Source organism: Perna viridis, chromosome 3 (genome assembly GCF_037379345.1).
Source record: "Perna viridis isolate PV_CMFRI_1.1 ecotype Kerala chromosome 3, ASM3737934v1, whole genome shotgun sequence".
NCBI lineage: Eukaryota > Metazoa > Mollusca > Bivalvia > Mytilida > Mytilidae > Perna > Perna viridis.
The window spans coordinates 20654521-20678452 of record NC_142447.1 but is presented as its reverse complement, the minus strand read 5'-3'; the positions used below and the strand labels follow the sequence as shown (position 1 = coordinate 20678452).

Here is a 23932-nt window from a genome sequence, read left to right as displayed (position 1 = left end):
ACGCCCGCCACACCCCCGCCTGAATCCGCCCCTGACATGGATTGATATATTTAGGCATTCATGATTTTTTTTTCAGGGCGTTGTCACTGTTCTATTGCTGAATACGCACCCGAATAATAATAATAAATGTGTTTCTATCCATATTTGATAGTCTATGTGCACATGTGCTGCTATTTTCATTCATATCACTGAGGGGCGGATCCGGAAACTTTGATTACATCATGTCTCCATAAATGGTCTCCTTCCTTTCATACAAAAACCTCTTGGACTTCATCACATTAGAACCAAACTTCATGCTATACCTCTCACTCTGCTACACTCCCTTTACAAAATAAGTCTTGACACTCCTGTTTCTGACCACACCTAATCATTATACAGACTTGTTGCCATCATTTTGGATATTGGTTTCCACAGACTCTTTAAACCAGTTTGTGTGAAAAGTCAAGATGAAGAAAAACGATCATTTCTTCTACTACCATTTGTCAACAAAGGTATAGATGCAATTAATTTGGCTAACATCCTCCATCACAAAAACGTTACCAACAAAATTCCCCCATATTTCAAAGACAAATCCATACCAATTATTTCATATTCCCATACTTCACCCATGGCATCCAAAATTTTCAATTATAAAAGGCTATTGCAGAACCTCGAGATTGAGGACTTCAAGGCTAAACCACCTGACTGTTCTTGCAAAACCTCTCCATTCAAATATGGTCCTTCTGGTCACGTCGTTACGGGAGATTTAACCATTATCGAAAACGAATCTCTGCGTAATATCCTTTTTAAAGGTCCAAAGTACCGTGAACCACGCTCCATAAATTGGAAATATAACTTTAAAGTTCTTATGGATGCCGTCGAGGACTATGCAAGAAAAGGATAAAACGAGAACAAGAAAACATTGATTCTCTGTCAGAGTGGTTAAAGGCCGTGAGGTCTTTAATTTTGAAACGAATGAAAGTTTTAAGTAGGTCAATGAGTGCCAAGGCTACATCAGTTTTCAAAGACCCCGATGTAGCAAAAACATTGTCTACTATACATGACAAATATGTTGTCGTACCAGCAGACAAAGCCCAAAACAACATTGTTTTTGTCTGCAAAGCGTTTCACATCCAATGTTTATTATCAGAGGTAGACGTAGAAAATAATAGCAGTGATAAGACCTATACTGCTACCACTCTCTCCAAAGAAGAGATTGTGGAAAACCATAAATCTGTGCTATCCTCTTTTGGTCTCTCTACTAAGGACGATGATTGTGATTTACCGTCTATGTACTGGATTCCTAAACTCCACAAGAATCCATACAAACAACGTTTCATAGCTGGATCTGCAAAATGTACCAAACCTCTTTCAAAACTTTTAACTTCTATACTCACAACTGTCAAAGAGGGTCTACAGTCCTACCACAACACTTGTTACTCCCGTAGTGGTATTAATTCAATGTGGATCCTAAAAAATTCAAAAGATCTTTTGGAGACAATCAGTTCAAGACTATTATCTGAATATAATAGCATTAAAACCTATGATTTTTCAACACTGTATACTTCTATTCCCCATACTCAGTTAAAATCCCGACTTAAAAACATTATACATCGTTGTTTTTCCCAAAAAGATGGTACACCTAGATACAAATATATAGTTCTTGGTAGAGATTCCTCATACTTTGTAAGAAATAATTCCAAATCATCTTCCAAATATACAGAGGAAGATGTTTACAAAATGCTGGAATTTTTAATCGACAACATATTTGTCCAGTGTGGGGGACGTGTTTTTCAACAAACGGTCGGCATTCCAATGGGAACAAATTGTGCTCCTTTACTAGCTGACCTATTCCTTCACTCGTATGAGGCTGACTTAATAGCTGATCTGATCAGAAAGAAAGAATATTGTTTGGCTAGATCCTTCAATCTCAGTTTCCGCTATATAGATGACGTGTTATCTTTAAACAATCCTAATTTCGGGGATTTGATGCATCGCATCTACCCAAAAGAACTTGAGATAAAAGATACTACAGACACTGTGAAGTCAGCCTCATATCTTGACCTACACTTAGAAATCGATGGTAAAGGAAAACTATTGACCAAACTTTACGACAAACGTGATGACTTTTCATTCAGAATTGTCTACTTTCCTTTCATTTGTGGCAACATCCCTTCGGCTCCTGCGTATGGAGTGTTCATATCACAACTCATACGTTATGCCAGAGCTTGCCGAAACTACGCAGACTTTTGTATCGCGCTAGAACTCTAACAAATAGGCTTCTGGAACAGGGTTATGTTGCTACAAGATTGAAGTTATCACTACAGAAGTTTTATGGTCGTCATCATGAACTCGTGGATCGTTATGGTGTATCCATCTGCACCATGAAAACTGATTTATTCAACGGGTCATGGTTTTCCTTTCCTCGTTTATCTACCCCGGACTTGACTTTTTATGAGCAATTCGGCAGGTGTTTCTAGAAAAGCAAGGGACACTTACCCTACCGGTGCACCTGGTCCATGCTCCCAGGTTTTAGTGGAGTCAGAGTTGCTCATTTGCTTTTGTTACTTTGTATGTATGATCTTAGTTACTTCATGTTCTTTGTCGTGTATTTTTGTTTTCCATGTCTGGTCTTTGTCCCTGGATTACATTCTTTTGATTACCGCTATAACCTTGGTTCCCTTGATTACTCCTTGAAAAGGAGGGGTGCCAGCGAGGGTTCTTCAGAAAAAGAGGATGCTTGGACATTTAATAATTGCCATTTTTTGTCAATTTTACATATGAAAATGATAAATTTTCCAATAAAAAGAGGGTGCCACCCCCAGCACTCCTTCTCGATCCGCCACTGCACAAGTGTTCATAGGATGATGTGTTAATAAAAAATAATGAAAAACGTTCGGCCGTGAGAAATTGTATATGAATAGTATTTTTTCTGTGCACGTCTGAACTAAAAAATGTAACAATAAAGATGTGAATAAAAATAATTATTAATATTATTTAATGCAAAATTGAATTTTAAATTACCCGCTGAAAAAACTTTTCATAAGCTCTTTCCATCCACTAAATAGAGGGTATATGCTTTTTTTCAAAAGATCGCACACGATTTATTTCTATAATAGTAGAAGTAAAAAAGTATAAAAATGAAATAAACACCACTCATTATTATTTTTTTAATTTTATTTAAAAATGACAGAAAAAATTACTTTTTGTCACCATGTTTCCGAAGGCAGACATGTTGCACACTCCTTTTTAGTAGATCCGTCCACTCCAGTCTAATGGCGACCTCCTCTGTATTCTGCAGAGCCAGTACTATCTTATCTAGAAGTCGACTTCTGAACATCAATCTCTCGAGAGCTATGTCTGGTCTACTCATAGAGGACCCTAAATACTCATGGTTGAAAGACTTAGGACTGTCAGCCAAAAATAATGGAGTTTATTACGGCGAATGGACGGGTTCTGGACAGGTAATTTTCCATAAAATCCAGCATGTTTTTATCCACGTAAGGTTCAGTTGGCGACCATTAATACAGTCGTACAGCTCCATTTTGTCGTACCCACACTTTGTGAAATGTTGCAGCGTGGCACTGTTCCCATACAATATTGGTAAACAAAGTAACTAGAGGTGTGTTATTATTCTGCTCGATAATTGGTCAACTCAAGGTCACAAGCACCTGCAACAGCTGATTGATTTTGATTGATTGAATGATAAATGCTGAAAATACTGTGGTTTCATTGCAGTAAAAAATTTCTTGGTTTTTGTGGCTGGTCCATGTGAAAACATACAATTAGAAATATGGGGTAGGCATTGCGTATGTGGCGGATAGCAACTTTAATTTGCATTAATTTTTAATAAATAATTCAACTGAGGTTTCCAAGATCATTATATCTTATATGTGAGTGATATTTGGGTTTAATTTGGTCTTTTGTCTCTTTTACTTCGTTAGTTCCATTATGGTAGTTCGCAAACTAATTGAGTTCCGAATGAAGATTTACTCTCGGGTTTTTAGTATTGGATGCGTTCAAGGTAAATGCATGAGTACTATTCTCATTTTAGGGTAGAGCAATTTTATTTGAACACTTTTCATAGATGTATTAAACGAGTTATTTGGAGATTCCTTTTATGGAAGTGAACTTTGTTTAACCTTTTTTTTCCAGTAGTCTATAACTCGTGAGATTCTCACTTTAGCACTTTTTCCCCACAAGAGCCAATAGTGTCTGTGCAAGACTAAGGTAGGTTCCTTTAGCAGGACGTTATGCTACCTTGCAGTTGTAGCCAGTACCAATCATCGATTGTGTAATTTTGGCTCTTGTGTTTCTTTCCAATATTTGGCATTTTTCTGAATTAGTAGGATCTTCTACGTCTGGTCTTGTTTCAGTAATTTTACTTAACTTTAATTAGGAATGTAGGTTTTTTTTTTTAAAATATAGGTTTCATGAGCAGGGTTTTATTATTGAGTTATTCGCATAGGTTGATCCATTAAACTATCTTAAACTTCGTAACTTATTAAATAATTGTTACTTAATATATAACAAATACACTGTTGATAATATATAGACATTTTTTTAACTACAAAATATCTAAAACTTACTTGACATTTACTTTGTAAAGCCAGGTGGAGACAGAAACTGGGGTCCCTGTGTTCGAACCGGAATAAAAATGCTATTGATTGAAAATAAGACTGAACAACTACAATGGTTGACAACTTTAAAGCACTCTAAAATTCACTAGCTCCGGTTACACCTAAATCACCGAGCACCGTGAGCTTTACCATACATGTACCATTGGTATGAGACTCGTGAAAAGTTTCATTTATATTTCTGTAGCAAGTGGAATCAATATTTTTATTTGAAAATCTGCCTTCTTAATAAATGGGGAAGTTTTTTTTTTTCAATAAATGGATAACATGAGACAAAAATTAGTTTTTTTTCTCCAGAATTCCATCCCCATACCCCTCTTTCCCCTCGCCTTAAAAATGGTTGATAACTTGAAAGCACTTCACAATACTTTACATTTTTTATCCCTTAAGGGCATCTCTAGCAACATCCTTTTCAGTTTTGGCCCGTCAGATCAATCTGTACAGGTACCGTAAATATTACAGTTCTCCACGGATGATGGGAATATTTTACACATATCATATGATGAAAACAAATCCAGACAACAGCTGCAAATTCCAAAGAAGAAAATACTTGCCTTTCCTGTGTTAGAAAAGCTATGCTTCAATTTGGATAGTATAATCGGAGTTGTATTTTTTCCAAGGCGGGTTAGGTTTTTGACAACAGCGACAGCGGAGCAGCGAAGATACACATACGTACATCCACATGTTTCCTGAACTTTCTAAAAACATCATATTCACTTCTTTTAATTAATAAAAAAAATAGAGAAAGACTCGAAAACTATCAGAACAGATGAATTTATTTTTATTGAAACGTAATCTAAACCAATGTATTTTTATTTGTTTGGTTTAAGGAAGCGATGAATTTTCTCCGTAAGGACAGACACTTTTTGTTACTTCCGGGACATGACTTTTTTTCGTTAGTATATATGGGGAACCTTAAGGGAAATTTAGATAGTACATGTAATAACTGTAGAGCTCACATGGCTTTGCGGTGTTCGCTATTATATCTCAGTGGATTAATGTCAACTCAGATTTTTAATCTTAAGAGTTGCAGTGTTTTGTGTGTTGCTTTTCCTCTACCCACGAACATTGCTACCCAGTAATCAACCAAATCACAGTAGCTCTAAAAAGAGGTACACTAATATGGAGTAGGCATTGCCTAAATCAGTGAGCACCATGAGAATTTTTGTTGCGGAAATGCAGTATTTTTATTTATATTTCAGCAGCAAGTGAAATCAATATTTTTACTTGAAAGTCTGTCTTGTTAAATAATGGGGGATTTTTTTTCAATGAATGAGTAACTTGGAAAATTTTTTTTTTCCAAAATCCCATCCTCATTCCCCTTTTCCCCTTGCTTTCAAAATGGTTGACAACTTTAAAGCACCTCGCCATACTTTACAATTTTTAACAGTATAAAGGGGATCTCTAGCAACATCCTTTTCAGTTTAAGCCAGTCAGATCAATTTATACAGATACCAGAAATATTACAGTTCTCCGCAGATGGTGGGAATATTTTACACATATCATGTGACGTCAACAAATTTCAGACACAACACTGACACCTGCAAATTCCAAACAAAAAAATATTATTGTCTTTCCTGTCTTCGAAAAGCTATTCTTCGATTTGGATAATACAATCAGTTATATTTTTTTCCAAGACGAGTTAGGTTCTTGACAACAGCAACAGTGGAACAGCAGAGATACACTTACATGCATCCATGTATTTCCTAATTTTTTTAAAAACATCATATTCATTTAGTAAGTGACAAAATTGGATAAAGACTCCAGAACTATCAGAAAATATATTAATTTTTACTGAAACGTAATCTTAACCTATATATTTTTAGGAAGCGATGAATTTTCTCCATATGAACAGTCACTTTTTGTTACTTCCTGGACATGACTTTTTTTTCCTTAGTATATTGGGGAACCTTAAGGGAAATTAAGATAGTACATATAATAACCATAGAGCACACACCACTTCGCAGAGCTCGCTATGATTATGAGGAGTACTACCATAACATAAATCTCGTGAATTTTCTTCCGCCACACTCCAGTTTTAGATGGCACCATAGACTTATAATTAAAAAGATAAGAAACTTGTTGATTAGCTAGTTTATTGATAAAATTATCACCCACCGGAGAACCAGATTCCATGGCCTTTCCACTTATATATTCAGGGATGATTTTTTTCTGATTTTTAGTGGAATTCTGCTAATTGAAATGCGGATTTTACAGTTACAATTCTTTTTTTCCTGTTTGTTTATTTCAGATTTTACCAATTTCTGATTTGCGACCTCGTTAAATCATCCCTGTTTATTAAACTAGTTTTTCCCCTTTTGAAGAAACAATCTGAAATATTGTAACAGTTGCAATGGGAAACTGAAGATTTTATTCAGTTATCTTTAAAAACAAAAAAGTCGTGATAGGTTAATGTGAAAATAATGAATTTAATTTTGAATTATTTTCATTTTCTTAAGATACTTGTTTTCAATACTTCTTTTTTGTTTGTTTTGGTAGATAGAAAAATGTGGTATGAAATGATGAAGCTAAGATATTATAGAATGGGAAACGGAAGATTTTATTTCGATGTTCACAATACTTTTTTTTAGTTATGATCATTTAAAGTCAAGTTGTCATTGTCAAGTAACTAAATACAAGATCTCTTTCTCCGATGCGTAATGATGTGAGATTTCAGTTAGTGGCAAATCTTCTTAATTTCAGGTTTATGATGGCACCAATTAAAAAAAACACCAACCCCAACAACAACATCTAGGCATTGCAGGAGTTACATGTAAGCTTGAAAAGCTCTAAAATTAGTTTTCAATGTCAGGAAGAGAAAAGGTTCAAGCATACATTGTATTATTTGATAAGACTTTAAGCTCTGATGACTGTGGGTAGACTAATTTAAATGTAAGACCAAGACTTAAAAGTTCTTATAATACATAAGATATAGTGGGTTTTGATTTTTTTTGTCTTTGTATAAATATGTTTACATGTACATGTGCGTTGAACATAATGACTTTTTCATTTTTTTTAAAGGAGACAACATCATATTGTCCAACAAACAAAAAGCCAATAGCCACAGTTGTACAGGTATGTCATTTACAAGGCCAGTAACATTGGTGATTAAGAGTTTCCATGTACGATAGTAAGTCACTCCACTGTTGTTTTTTTATGCATCTTCAGGAGGTAGACCTTGGGCAAGGGACATAATTTCATGAAATCAATGATATGTTTGTATCATATTCAATTTCTCCAATGCCTTTGAAGCTTTCCTTTGAAACAGAATGGAATCAGTCGAAGTTATTTGACGCATACATAAACACGAGATAGATGTAAAATGGTGAATACAAACCAATGATTTGTAAGAGTAATCCAGGAAACCAATATTCAAGGAGAAATCAAAAGAATGATAGCCAGGGACAAAGACCAGGCATGGAAAATAGACAAACACGACAAAGAACATAAAACAACTAAAATAATACATACAAAGTGACAAAAGTAAATGAGCAAGTCGGGAGTCCACTGAAAACTTGGAGCATGGACCAGGTAGGGTAAGCATTCTCAGCTTTTCTAGAAACACCGGCTGAGATGTGGAATTGTGTCCCTTCTCTAGGTCTACCTCCTTAAGAGACCTTTTATAAGCTTAGTAGTGTGAAATATACATGTATGTACATGAATGTACATGTACTTGCATCGTGCATTTTTTAGAAATCCAAATACACATGTACATATTGTATATAAAAAAATACATAAAGGGTAATATTTTTAATTAAATATAGTATCCTATGTGTAAGTAGTTACTCATATCTTATGTACAAGTTACATTTATATAGACTATAATAATGTACATGTATATATGTAATCTTTACATAAATATTTTGCTTGAAGGGTAGTCCTGCAGATTATGAGAAAGCCATTGAAGCTACTAAGAAAGCCTGGGATGTATGGGCAGAGGTTTGTATGTAGATAAAGCTTTGATTGATTTTCTTTAGGTTGTTTCTAGAGATTATATGAAAATATGTGTTTGCATTACTGAACATTTTTTCCACAACAATAGCAGTTTGAACAAAATCCAAGATACATGTAACATTAATGAATTGATATTTTCCTTTCTACATAAAATATATTAACATGTTAAAATGCATCTGCAAGATATAACGCATGCCAAAAAAAAACCTTACTTTGAACTTGTAATTGTCTTCTCCCATGTGAGAGCATCATGTGGGAAGAATTAGATGGTTTATGTACATTCTTTGTGGTGTGCCGATAATGGATATAAGTCTCAAATCGGTTGGTTGACCATCCAGATGTGATTAATCATTTGAGATTTCATAATTGATTTTAATTGGATGTAAATATCTGTCATTGGTCATCCTTAAATCAACATTTTCATACACAAAAATGTATTTTCATCACAATAACATTCTAGATAATGATTAAGCATAACATCAGAGCCCATACAGTAGATTCAGTACATTTGTATACTTTTACAGGGTTTGAAATTACCAGGGGCTCACTTGCCAATGGATTCTAAAATTTGGTGTGGGATACTATACATATTGGCTATCAAATTTATGGTTAAAACCCTGCAAATTTATAAGAATTAGTTTTAGTGTTACATTCTTAAATCAACTTAAATGTATAATGTTTCAATTTTCATCTCTTTAATGCATAATTCTGTAGGTCCCTGCTCCTCAAAGAGGTGAAATTGTTCGACAGATGGGTGAGGCCCTGAGAGAGAAGAAAACCATTCTAGGAAAATTGGTAATGTAGATTTAAGGACCAGTTGGATGGTTAGATTATGATTGTCCTGTTGCCAAAAATAATCACAATTCCACTCAGCTGACTTGATTTTGTCTAGAATTCTGCATTTTCTATTGAGAACCAATATAACTTTCAAAAACTTCTTATTTGTTTTAGTTTCTGACACTGCAGTTATCGATTGACACACTTGTCACTGAAAATAACTTGTTTTAAACTGTAAATATATTTATTAGTATTAGAATTTAGATTTCATTAACCTTATAAGAAATTTTTAATTAGTTTGTAGAGCAAAGAACAACAATATATTTTTACCTTGCAAGATGAAAACTCATTTATGATCACAGTAATTGATTACTTTCTTTTATTTGAAGGAAATTTGTTTGTCATAATTTCACACTTGATATACTTTAGGAATCTTTGGAAATGGGGAAAATATTGGCTGAGGGTGAAGGCGAGGTTCAGGAATACATTGACATTGCTGACTATGCTGTTGGGCTGTCAAGAATGTTTGCTGGTCATGTTTTCCCATCAGAGAGTAAGTTGGTCTTAATTGTAGGTATTATTTTACAAGAATCACAGAAGCCTGCAGTGTTCGTGGATTCCTCTTTCCCACCACTGCGGTCAAGTGACATTTTGGTGTGGGAAAGTTATTTATTATGTTATAATATCCCTTTGACAAGTAGAAAGCTTGAGTTATTTAAAGAATTTGTTAAGATTGGAAAGAAACTTCAAATGTGTGAAAGTTAATCCTTGTTTAGAATTTTTCTGTCAAAACCTATAATTAAAAAAAATCCTAGAACACTGAACCTATGAACATAACAAGAATACGGCACTTAATAATTATAAACATGCAACATGTTGAAACTTTCCCATTTTTTTTCCTATGCCAATTTCTATAAATAAGCTAATGTAAATAACTAGTGAATTTCAGTTGACTATACAGTTGGGTTGTGGGTTGCATTGGAATCACATTGTTCATTCATTTGTTTGTTCAGTTATTTTGCACAGATTTCACAGATTTTTCAGCTTCCACTGGAAAAAAATTGCTATTTACATCTTATTTATGTGTGGTGAACTGCACCTTGCAGTCTAGAACACCTGCCTCACGTTAACCTTACCATATGACATTGAAATTTTCATTACAAGGTAACCTGAAATATACAATTGTTATAGCATGGCTTTCAGCTTACATTTGTATGTTTCAGGGAAAGGACACATGTTACTGGAACAATGGAACCCATTGGGGGTGGTCGGTATCATCACAGCCTTTAATTTCCCTGTAGCGGTCTATGGTTGGAATTCATCAATAGCTTTAGTTTGTGGAAACTGTTGTCTGTGGTAAGGTATTATGCTAGCATTTTTTTGCAGATGTTAAAAATTTTGGTGTTTTACATTTATCTATCTTAGTGAAAATCACAAATAGTAAAAATACACCTTAGGTAGTTTCATCTAACTGCTATCAGGTACAGGTATGTAAGTTCTAATCGTGACGTAATTACTACAGTGAAACTTGTCAAAACTGAATTCTGAACAAATTGGAATCCTTTCTTAACATGACTTCTTATATAGATCCTTTATGTTAATTTTGGTATATTTTGAAACTGTGTAAACCAAACCATGTCTTATCTGTTACAAAATGATTTGTCTGTAAAGCTTTGGTATAGATGGGTTTTACTGTAAGTTTAATTTTGTTTTCTAGGAAGGGAGCTCCAACTACTCCTCTTGTCAGTGTAGCCATTACAAAGTGAGTATGATTTTTACTGTTGAGTAGATAAAATACAAGATCATAATAGTACTGTCATCTAATGCTATAAATGTATTAAGTAACAGTCAGAACAGACAGAAGGTGATTCATGCATGTCAAAAACCCACCGAATTCAGTTTTATTTCTTGTTCAAAAACAGTTACTGATCACATAACGAGTCATAGTTTATCATTTGGTTGTGTGCTTTTGAGATAAAAGTTATATAGATGGTATATGAAATTGTCACTTTGCAAGAGTTATCATTCTTGATTTGGTTTCATTTGGTTGAAATTAGTGGGAGATGAATGTATGATTTTCTAAAAAGTGCAGGTCTCAATGCAGAAATGATTATCACTATGTGAAAGTATAGCATTTTTAGATTGAAAAAGCATTGTTTGTTTGGTGGGTTTTATCTACACCATGAATCACTTTATCGTTAGCATTGCCTAAATTTTATGTGGAGTGGTACTTAAGTGCATTGTTGTACATAAACAAATGCCACGATTTACAATTAAATCAGTAATTTTTATTAACAAACAGTAGTAGGAGATGTTAGTATGTGAAAATTTACAGATCATGAACATTTTTATCATTCTATTAAATGGGTCACTTTTTTTTGGCTTATGATAGTCTGCACCAAAATTCAAATGTAAATTGGAATTGTTAGAATGTTTAAGTAATAAAAGTAAATTGCAGAGTTGCTTAACTTGCTTATATCTTTCTGTTAGAATAGAATCATTGTAATGATTGGACTTAACATATAATATTATTTCTTATATACTTAAATATTCCAAAATCATTACAATTTACTTCAGTTTCCTAAAGTTTGCAATGCAAAATACAGTAGTTAAATGTTTTCTATTTTATAGAATTCTTGAGTCAGTTTTAAAGGCCAATAATTTGCCAGGTGCTATTTGTTCATTGGTACAAGGAGGTGCAGACATAGGGTAAATAGATTCTATGCTTAGTACCTATTACTCTGATGATAAAATGACATTGTGTAAAAAGTTGTACAACTGTATATTATAAAAATTAAAAACATAATGAAAACTGTTCTTCTTGTTTAAGTTTTTGTAAGAATCAGGCAAAATGGGGAAAAGCAGAAACATGCATGTCAAAAACTCACTGATCTGGCAATATAATTTCATTTGAGGATGCGTTTTCAAGATTTTTTTGGGGGGTTATTGGATGTTTTTTTTTTTTTTTTTTTTTTCGGACTGTCAGACAGGAATCGTTCCATATATTATTGTGAACATTGAAGTTGTCAAATGATCAGAGGTACTCGGATATTTTTGATAATGTCAATCGATAAAGTCCGACATTAATGATTGGAATCATTATTTGAAGATGGTGTCCGCTGTCTTCGTGTTAACAATATTCAGAGACGACCATGAGATATCTTTAAAACTGTCAGGAAAATATTACTCAAACAAACATGGCTGGAGTACCTAGACTTAAAAAGAATGCCCCAATGCGATGGCATTGATTGTTATGTTTTAAATGTATCATCAACTTCAAATTCAGCGGAAGTTTTCCATCCAGAATTTGACGATGCTATTGATACTTTGTATCAGTTCAACCACAAGCTGAACACTGTAACCATGAAATTAAATGAAAATCAACAGAGACAAAAGGCCGAACCTACCTCCCATTCTGAAAAAAAAAAATTCAACCAACCAACCGACCCATGTTGGAAATAGAGGGTTGGGTGCGGGAAACGAAGATATTTTTAAGGATGGCCTAGTTGAGTTAAACTTTCAAAATGATTTTTCTTTTCATATCACGTTTCACCCACTACCTGATTCTTACAGAGACTGACACTATAAAGGTTTTGTTATTGCAATAGTTTAAAGAATTTAAGGGTATTTTTATATCAAATTATTTTTTCTCCCCTTGAAAAATGATCTTAAGATTATTTTATATTTAGAAATATCATTGAATATTTTCATTACATGATACAAATATAATATCATAAGAATTATGAGATATGAAAAATACAATTTGAATGAGCAAAGTCATGTGTAAATGTTTTTCTAGTCTTGAAGCTGACTACTTTCAATCATTTTGAAATGTATATCATCATCAATTTTCATTTTTCAGTACTCTTATGGCCAAAGATGAGAGAGTCAATCTGTTATCATTTACTGGAAGTACACCTGTAAGTATTCCACTGTAAGGCGAGAATTTGTAAACTTTTAATTTCATTGGATAAAAAAATTGACAAAATAATGAGCTAAGTGTCTTTTACCCTGTTTTTTTTTTTGTCTTAATTGTTTGTTATAGTAGTAATGATTATTTTAGTAAGATAAATTTTCTCATAAGTGCAATTTATGCACGAACAAAAGGTTGTTTTCTTCCCTTGTGAAATGTTGCTTTCATTGTTTTCTGTGCTGTGTTCTTTTTTTATGAAAAATATAAAATTTGAAGTAAGGGGGGATGGTATCTGTTAGACTGAAATAAAATGCTTTAAATTATATATATTTTCAGGTTGGACACAAAGTTTCTATGATGGTTCAGGAAAGATTTGGTATGTAAAATATCTTCATGGAAATAAAATTTAGTGTATTGTTATATTCATCATGTGATGCTTTATAGAAGTGTCTACAAAATAACAAAAAGATGTTTACACATGTATACAGGTCAAAGTGTAGTTCTTGTCAACAAGTAATTCTTGCCAACAGATTTTTCATCCCCTCCTGTGAAACAAAATTTTAAACAATAATGTCTTAGCAGATTGGTGATATTTTGTTTTAAAAAACAAGCTATCATAAAATGATTTTCATTGAGAAATAAACTTTTGATAAGCAGTTTGTCGAGAATTGCTCCAGTTTTGAAAATGGAGAGGTCTACTCTCTGACCAGTAGACAAATACAGTACAGTGACTGAACAGAAGTTTGATGTACGAATGAGGCTTTGAGATGCAAGTCTGTGTCAAGCTTTTCTCTTGTTCAAGCCAAATTTGTATATCAGAGTCTCTGGTCAAGTCTGTTCTGTGTTGTATTGTCGTTATGTTGCATAGAAAATCATAAAAAATAAGGAAATACAATGTTAAAGATTTAAAGCTGTGTCATCCCCATAACTTCAAAATAATGAAATGTTTATGACGTCACAGTGACAGATATTCCTTGTAATGATAGAGTTTTGACTACTGAAAAAGAATAGTTTATTTAGTGAAGGGTTTGACTTGGACACATTACTATTTATTTAAACATTTGATGGAGTGGAAAACAAAATTATAGATTCTTTTGCAAGTCCAAAGCATGTGTTTTGATTTTACCTCTAAAAAACTTGTAATTTACCAAAAAAAAAAAAACAACAAAAACCCAATAAAACAAGTTTTGCCAATTGATCTATCATGTACTAAAGTAATTTTCCATATTGCAGGAAAGTTTTTGTTGGAGCTGGGAGGAAACAATGCTATTGTTGGTAAGTGCCAAAATCTTCAGATAATCATGTTGCTAAATAACCAGACATTTGGTTTCAAGTAAATATCAGTACCATCTTTATTGTGCTTTGCAATAAAGTTTGGATTGAGTAAAATATTTTCCTCCATCCATTACCACACCCCAGGCTATATTGTTTGTTAATACATTATTTCTATGAAATTAAGTTCCATCATCAGAAATTTTATATCCATGTACATTGTGATGCATTTTCTTTGAATATTTGATAATTTGCATCTTACAATAGATAACACTTGGTTGATCATGGATTAGATTTTTCACAATTGTTTTCATTTTCTTTTCTGCTAAAGAAGACACTACAGTATCATCAGTTTTCTTTTCTAATTTTGTTAAAAAAAATAAGAATGTAAAAATCAATTTTATCTGAATGTATTTTTTTCCAACCAAAGATACAAACAAAACTGAAATTATATGCCTTTGTTTTCTAGTAAATGATGATGCAGATATAGATATGTTAGTCAGGGCTGCAGTATTTGCTTGTGCTGGCACAGCAGGACAGAGATGTACTACTACCAGGAGATTGGTATGATTATCTCCCCTTTTATGCAATTTTTTTCATTGATATTAAGTAATAGTTGTTCAGATGTAGTTCAAAACAAATGACGGGAAATTTTAGTTCACATTGAAAAAGGTAAGTACAGAGTTTCATCAAAGAAAAGACAAGTGTTTTTTTCATACTAAGTTTATATTTTTGTTATACCTACATTATTTGCAACTAATACTGGTCATTTAATCACATTTCTTCATGATCATGAATGTCTGGGCTGTTCTGTAAAAAAAGTTTGTCTTGGGGACAGAACACCCATGGTATATAGGGGTACTTTGTGTACCACCAACACATTTAAATAAAGATGCATTTTATGTCTTGTGAGAAAAATTCAAATTTTACTCCTCACCAACACATGAATAAATCAACTGCCTTCTGCTCCCCCCAGAGACTTTTTTTCTGGAATAGTCCTCACTAACCTTGATAGTTAATTATGAAAAATAGGGTTTTGTATGTCTGAGTATTACTTGTTTTATAATATTTTCTCTCACCTCCTACCTATCAATTATAACTGTACATGTTATATTTCAGGTACTACATGAGAAAGTTCATGATGAAATTGTAGAGAGACTTAAGAAAGCTTATGCACAGATCAAAGTAGGAGATCCATTGGAACGTAGGTGACACTTAATAACAACCCATACAACACATGCACATACGGTATAGCGGGTAATTTTGGCATGGTGATAATTTTGGCATATTTTAGGGGTCTGCACATTAAAAGTCAAAATAGATTCCACAAAAACTTTACTCAGGGTTTAGTGTACAACTGATCACCTGCCAAAACTAGAAACACAAAATTTTTCATATACCTTTTTGCTGAAAAATCACCAAATTTTACACTTGCCAAAATAACCTGCCATAGTGTAAATTATAATGCTGAACAAAGTGTAGAATTTTCACTTAATTAGAGTTGTACTTACTCTTTAGGCTTAATTATTGACAGACATTTATAAGTATTCAGTGATGTAGCTTAACTGCAATATGGCCACTATAATGGTAAAGATCTATGAGCCAACATTCTAAGATGAAAGATAAAATGAACAAGTTTTGAAATTTTTTAAGAATTTAAAAGCAATGAAAGTTTAATGTTACAAAAATATGTAATTTTTAATTTTTTTTTATTTTGTCTAAACAGCTGGTACATTGTATGGCCCTATGCACAGTCAGCAGGGTGTTGACCAGTACCTACAGACCATTGAGGAGGTCAAGCAACAAGGAGGCAAGATTGAGTATGGTGGCAAGGTACAAAATTACATTAACATGCCTTTCAACACAATTTGAAAACCGTCGTTTTTTCGTGTTGGTAAACTGGAGCTTTTAAGTTTCAAGATATTAAATCTGCTTTTAACTTATTCTCTCAGTTGCTTCTTTTTATGACTGTCATACAAATTTGTACCTTGGTATTAAATATAATAGTGGTTTTGAAAAAAGACATGTGTTTCATAGTAAAACAAGTCTGTTAGTATTTTTTATTTTTTAAACTAATTGTCTTATGGAAGCAAAAATAGTTTTCTGCATATCTTCTTTGGCCTGTGTATTTGTATTTAAAGTTTAACCTTGTAGCAAATAGACAGAGAAGGTCACTTTGTAGAACCAACAATAGTTACAGGACTGGCTCATGATTCACCTGTTGTACTTAAAGAAACGTTTGCTCCTATTGTCTATGCTTTAAAATGCAAGGTTTGTATTATAATTTTTAATTATTTGATTTTGTTTGGCTTTGTTTTTGTTTTTTTATCTAAAGATTTTGGTGTGTAGACTCCATTCAGATTCAGGACATTTGAGGTAAATAGATTTCATTGCTTATCATTATATTTCATGAAAGTTATCTCATGATGGCATTCACTATATTATTATACCCCCACTCAATGACTGGGTGTTATATTGAAATCACCTCGTCTAACTGTCATTCTGTCTGTATGTCTGTCTGTCTGTCTGTTTGTTCATCTAACATAATTTCGTCCCAATTATCTAGGCACCCAATGGATGGATTGATTTCAAATTTGATGTTTGGCTTCATATTGATGGGGTATATGTTGTAAGCAATTTAGGTTACTCTATGATATCAACTTCCTGTACAAGTGGGGGTATGCATAGCACCACAATGCATGCAACCTCATGTTATGATTCACATAATTCTTTGATGTAATTGACACTCAGTTCAATAAATACAAAAATCTTTTTAGAGTGTTGAGGAAGGAATTAAAATCAACAATGAAGTAAAACAGGGATTAAGTAGCAGTATTTTCACCAAAGATATGGGCAACATATTTAAATGGATGGGGTAAGTAGTTTAAATTTAAATAAATGTTTGGAAAAATCCTAAGAAGAAAAACAAAGAAAATTTTAATTTCATGTAATTTATTTTTTTAGCAATGCTTTATCAATATGTGACTTATATGATAAAATTTGAAAAAAGAACAAAAAAATTCAGTTATGGTCTTATTAAGAATAAATGTATTTAACTTGCAAAAATACACTCTGGAATGAAAACTTAATTTTGCAAAATGATGCTATCTTAGTTATGATTAGTAATGTGTTTGATTTACTTAAAATGCTTGTTTTTTTTTACAGTCCCAAGGGATCAGATTGTGGTTTGGTCAATGTAAACATTCCTACCAGTGGTGCCGAAATAGGTGGTGCTTTTGGTGAGTAACAGTTGCTTGAGTCTGGCAACCTTGTTTTTTTTTTCTACAAATTACAAGATTTTACTTCTCATGATTCCCTTTTACCACTTTGTTGACCTCATGAAATCACGTCTGGTTTAGGTGCAACATATCTTTTGACCACAATTGATATCATTTCATTTCTTTTAATACTTTTCTGTAAAAAATGATAAGCTTATAGCTTAAACAAATTTAAATAAGAAGTATAAGCAAAACTTAAACTGTGAAAATACATCATAGAAATGAAAATAAATAGTTAGAAATAACAGAGATTTTAGAAATAATTATATAATAAAAAGGATAATTATACCCCATACAACAAAGTTGCGAAGAGTATAATGTTTTTGACCCGTCAGTCTGTCAGTCTATCTTCAGTTTTCCAAACTTATTTTGGGAATAAATGAAACTTCTTATATTTCCCAATGCTTATTACATTGTAAGAATGTCAGCAAGTTTGGGAATGAACACAATGTTCAAGATCATTTGCAAATTTCATTATAGTTTCATTTCATGGTAGTATATACATGAATTTTGAAATTACATTGTACAACATCTAGGTCTTAAAAAATAGCAACATTTATAATTACCCCTAAAAATTCATGTTTTACAAAATAGGTGGAGAGAAACACACTGGAGGTGGTAGGGAATCTGGAAGTGATGCCTGGAAACAGTATATGAGGAGATCTACTTGGTTAGTTTAAGTTAAGTTTGTGAAATATTAGACAGAAGAATTAGATCTGTAGTACATTGGTGTGATTTTCAAGATGATGCACGTGAATGTAAAGCCAAATATGTGTCTCTTTTATTTATTAAAAAGAAATGGATAACTTTTTTCTCAGTTTATTAAGAGAAAACTGCTTTTGATTACTGATCACAGATGGACATTGTTCAGTATTAATCTTGTTTTTTGAGGAAATAGACTTGCAAAAAAATATTGAACACAGTTAGAAGTAGAACTCCTAGTATGGTTTGAGCTGTAGCATTATTCTTCAGTTTACATTTAAATTCAAAACCAGTGCAAACGTGTTAGATTATATATGCTGACCTGGATAAAACCCAAGAGCTATTTGTTCTTTACTTTTTTTCAAATCCTAAAAAAATATGCTTTTTCATGTAATTAAATGAATTTGATTTGTTTTTGCACTTAATGTCAGTTTTTTTCTGATAAGATAACCAAAGAAATGTGTATGAAAACAGGTCAATTAGTTGTCATGAATCATTTATTTTTTTTAATACTGCATCCATTCTATTGAGCAGTCCAAATGCATTGATCGTGTATTTAAAAGTGATTGATTGATTGTTTGTTGGGGTTTAATGCCTGAGCACCAATATTTCAGCAATATTCAGGCGATGAGCATAAAATGGATGATAAAATGAACATGAATGATGATGAAATGAAAAAAGGGATGGAACACAAGGATAATGGAGTCGATAAATTTTGATTGCGACTAGAAATAAGGGGAGATGGCTAGGGTTGGGCAATTTAGCCTCCTTTGGCGGAGCCCTATGGTTCCCACTCCGGGAGAATACCACAGTAGGGTTCTTTAACATGCGAAGAACATGGCATCTTTCCCAACACGGTGCACCACTATGGTTTGTTGTCAGGTTTTCCGTATTATTGTCTGACAACCCCAGCATGTAACACGCCAGGGGTACCCCATTCCACTACCTGGGGCACACAACCCAGTTGCTCTGTGGGCAGAGCGCCTAGCCCCCGTCTAGGTTTCTGAGCACTATTTAGTCGCCTTTTACGACAAACTTAGCGCTGCTGCAGGCCTATTCTTTTGACATCCGGACCTGCACGGGGCTATTTAAAAGTGATATACGGTCGCTGACTGAATATAACTTTTCTGTTTAATGTTACATTGTTTTGAATTTGCCAGGATGTCGTTCGCTTCAAATGAAAAAGGTTTGTTTTTCTGTGCTTTAAACATTATTTTTAGTTGGCAATTTTGTAACCTGGCAGCCCGGGTAATATTTTTGTTTCACAAGTTTCTCTAAAATATATACCCGGATCACCAGTGACGTCTTCTGTCTTTTGATTGGCTGGGTGGATATGATGTTATTTTACTTGTTTTATCCATTCTAATATTCAAATTTTTAACAGCAACATTTAAATATTTCTTCCAAATTACTTAGATTACCTTTCAATACAAATGCACAATAAATAAGTTAATTTAGATAATTTCATCTTAGTTTTTACTTTATTTCATAAGCGGCAATTTACTCATATATTTTGCATATCCGTCGCTGGTGACCTGAGTCTATATTTTAGCGATCCTATGGTCTCTTATGATATTGACCAGGGAACCAGATTAGCAATTTTGTTGTTGTATAAAAACAATAACAGTGCACCAACTTGATAACTTTTTTCTCAGTTTATTAGGAGAAGACTGCTTTTGATTACTGAACACAGATGGACATTGTTCAGTATTGATCTTGTTTTTTGAGGAAATAGACTTGCAAAAAAATGTTTAACACAGAAGTAGAACTCATAGTATAGTTTGAGCTGTAGCATTATTCTTCAGTTTACATTCAAATTCATGTTCAAAATATAACTTTGATATATGAATTCAGCTTGAGCAGGTGATATTGCTCTGCACAGCCTTGCATTTTCCCATTGTTCTAAGCCTTATCCGTATATCAGTTTTATGTCAAGTCAGTGCACTGTTTTTGTCTTTAACATTTATTTGTTACATGTGTATAATTCCTTGAATTGTACTTTATCTTTCATTCTTAATTCTTTATCCTTTCAGCACTATCAACTATAGTAAAGAATTACCATTGGCTCAGGGCATCAAGTTTGAATGAACAGCAAGATGCAGAACAATCAAGTGACTGGGTGAAAGGGAACTTGGGTGAAAGGGAACTGTTATTAAAAGTTAAAAAGGGATAAAATACTCAAGAGTCAAATGTTAAAACCAGTATTGAATTGTTTGAATCATATAACTAGTCTTCAGTCCAGTTATTAGATCTTGAAGCGTCCTGTCTTTTCAGCTGGAATTATACTTTGAATGTCTTTGTATTTTTTTAATAACTTATGATCAAAACAGTGATACATTGCAGGTCATTTTGGATAGTTTATACCATGATTTATCATACAAGAAAAAATGTTGATCGTCTTATTGACAAATTTGTAAAGAAAATACATCTGGTTTTGAATCTCAACTGCCAAATGTTTTCTGTTTAAAATGTACATGTAATACAAATGCGTAATTTATACATATTTGAATGGCTAGAAAGAAGTATTTTGTGTAAGAACATTGTTGGGTTATATGTGTTTCATTGTTTGTTAAAGAATGTATTGTTGGTGAGCATTTGTTTTGACAATAATATATCCCATGCTGAACTGACTTTTTTGTGCATTTTATTATTTCCTACCTTCGTTTAATAATTTGTTTTTTGATTTCAATATCACTTATGAACCATTTTGGAATAATTTATTTTCCTAAAGTATCTTGTTTTTTGTGAACCTACTTTGATATGACAATTTTCTCTCATTGTATTATGGAAAAAATGAACATGTTATGCTCTTTTTTTTTGTCTTGGCTTACTTAAGAATGTGATGTGCTGACCTGAGAAACTTGAAATACCATTTTGGAATAAGCATGTGTATACAATCATATAAATTTGTAGTTGTGTTTATTACATCCATTAGCTTGTGGTGGTGATTTTTTTGCTTGAAGTGCTTCTACAGTAAAATAAGTGCTATATATATTTACTCTACAAGTGATCTGTTACATGTATTTAGACATATTTTATTTTTGAGATTACAGTGTACATTATCAATGTCATTTGTCAAGAAACAAATAAAAAACATTCTTATTCCTTTGTTCTAAATGCCAGTATATATATGTGTCACCTATAATACCATTATGTTATAGTGTTTTTGCATTTGTATCTCAAGTATGTTTCATTTATGTGGATATTTTTATTCCTCAGCTTGAAAAGCAAGAGGTATATTGCGATTATGATGTCTGCCTTTTCATCTGTTGGATCATCTGTTGCCCAGTTCTAACAGGCAACTCCTCGGAAACCACTGAATGGAATTTGATGAAACTTGGGCAGGTACTTTATTACATCATGCTACTGTGCACCTCTTATTTGTTTTCATCTGAATGCTTTTTAGGGCAAAATATGGACTTGATCATTGGTCAAACAACGGAGGACCATCTTCTAATCTCCAACTCCTCTGAAACCCATCAATGGACTTTGATGAAACTCTCAAAATTTTTTTTATTTTACCATTGTGCACCTGCTATTTTGTTTTTCATCCATGGTTTCTGGGGAGTGGAGCTGCGTATATCAGACTGAGAGCTTTGCTCACAGTTTTGTGAACAAATAAATTTGCACATATAAATTGGAGAAATAATATTTCATAGTAAAATCCTGAACCTATGCTAGGAACAAAAACTTCTGCACCAATTCAGTGTTAATTGGTTATGCATTTTGAAAGGACAAATTTGTTATGTTATCAATGTGGCACCTTTAAATTTCCTTATATAATTACTATTATAGTTTTATTTAATTAGATATTTGTTCATACTAGTATTAATTAATTGTGTCCTTGTTTGTTTTCTATTTAAGAAACAGATTCCTTTAGGATTTTGGAAATTTAAAGCTGGTTCTAATAGGGTTATTCACCCCATCATTCTTAAAATATTCTTTCTCATTTATTTGGATTCAACTTTTTGCAAGCTGCCTAGCAGATGTATTGCAAGAAGGTTGAATTGTTTAACTTTTCAGAGTACTAGATTTCACCTTACTTTCAGGGAGCAAACTTTTCATTTCTTCTGTGTTATGTGATTGTTTTACATAATCTTGTTTATAACCCTTGCAAACAAGGTTTGGGGGTATGTAGGAATCACCTCTCTGTCTGTCCGTCCATCTTTTTTATGAAATTTTATAGGAAGTATCATATGTATATGTGCATAAAATATAATTACTGTCAGAGAACTCAAAAAGGAAATACTACAAATTAACATGTTAAAACCTTGTAAGTACAACTTCTCCTATACCACTCGAGGGATTTTAATAAAATAGTACATGAAAGTTGAATATGATATGTAGATGTACATAAAGGAATGGAATATAATTACTGTTGGATGAATCAAAAGGGAGATAATCCAAATCAAGGGTTCTTACATGTTAAAGCCTTTAAAACCACAACTGATCCTTCACTCGGGGGATTTTTATGTAATTTAAGAGGGTGTTTTGGCATGATATGTAGATGTACATGAAGGAACACAATTATTGTGAGAGGACTCCAAAGGAAGAAAATTCATATTGATGGCTTTGCATGTTTAAACCTCATAAGCTCAACTCCTAAATTGCTCAAGGAATTTTAGAAGTTTAGATAACGTGTAAATGTGCACGAAAGAATACAGTATCTGTAGGATGACTCCAAAGGGAACTAAATGCAAAGTAATGGTTTTGCATTTGAGTCCATATGAAGCGGGGGTTAATTTCTTTGTGGGCTTGCTCACAGTATTCCTAGTTTTTTTTTGGCTGTCAGTATGTTGACATCCAAACACATGGTATTCGTGTGATAACTTGTGATTAGTTGGTAGTTCGATCTTGTATCATTTTATAACAAAAATCCAAAACACAAAAGAGGGTTAGTATTGATTTTGGGGGTAATTGTCCCTGTTGTTTTGGATTTAACGGCCAAAAACTAGCATTTCATAGAAATAAAGGATGATGATGTCAATATTATTCGAAAATATTTTATGCCACAAAGATTAGACTTCGATTGGTTTTCGTGGTTAAGACTTGCACCCTTTTGGAATTAGAGGCTAGAAACAAACATTTTCCTGATGTTTGAACAAACATTTAACCATTATTAAATGGACCTCTGAAATTGTACCAGAAGTTGTCATACCACCAAAGGAAGGCTTGAGTTGCTTTTGAGGGTTATGGTTATGTCCAATCAATAACTTGAATAGATGTGAATAAATCCCTTTTTGGATTTTCAAAATACCTTATGTCACCGGATCATGTCTGGAACTTCCCTACTATTTCTGAACTCTACACAAAAATATAGTCCAAATGTAATTCCCTTTATATCATTCAATAACACTTTTGTCACCTGCAAATACGTTCCTGGCAATTATTCAGCTCAAAAGTATTCTATTATTCTGTGA

At 32.9% G+C, this 23932-nt stretch overlaps 1 protein-coding gene across 1 annotated transcript; it reads left to right on the top strand.

Moving 5' to 3' along the window:
- Nucleotides 1–3233: 3233 nt before the first annotated feature.
- Nucleotides 3234–21614, top strand: LOC148621392 (alpha-aminoadipic semialdehyde dehydrogenase-like). The gene is made up of 19 exons (XM_088575687.1): nt 3234–3443; nt 7638–7691; nt 8490–8555; nt 9285–9365; nt 9777–9900; nt 10571–10703; nt 11065–11109; nt 11979–12056; nt 13210–13267; nt 13597–13636; nt 14494–14535; nt 15002–15096; nt 15652–15736; nt 16259–16365; nt 16687–16803; nt 17310–17407; nt 17698–17771; nt 18405–18480; nt 20546–21614. Exons 1-19 carry the CDS (start codon nt 3255–3257, stop codon nt 20598–20600), a joined length of 1617 nt encoding a protein of 538 aa, XP_088431813.1. The 5' UTR covers nt 3234–3254; the 3' UTR covers nt 20601–21614.
- Nucleotides 21615–23932: the final 2318 nt, after the last annotated feature.

Bases quoted from the DNA above. Each gene is read 5' to 3' on its own strand.
- LOC148621392 (XM_088575687.1), top strand. From the start codon at position 3,255: ATGGCGACCTCCTCTGTATTCTGCAGAGCCAGTACTATCTTATCTAGA. The intron at 13,268-13,596 runs GTAAGTATTCCA...ATATATTTTCAG, and splicing joins CATTTACTGGAAGTACACCT to GTTGGACACAAAGTTTCTAT. The intron at 15,737-16,258 runs GTAGGTGACACT...TTGTCTAAACAG, and splicing joins AGTAGGAGATCCATTGGAAC to CTGGTACATTGTATGGCCCT.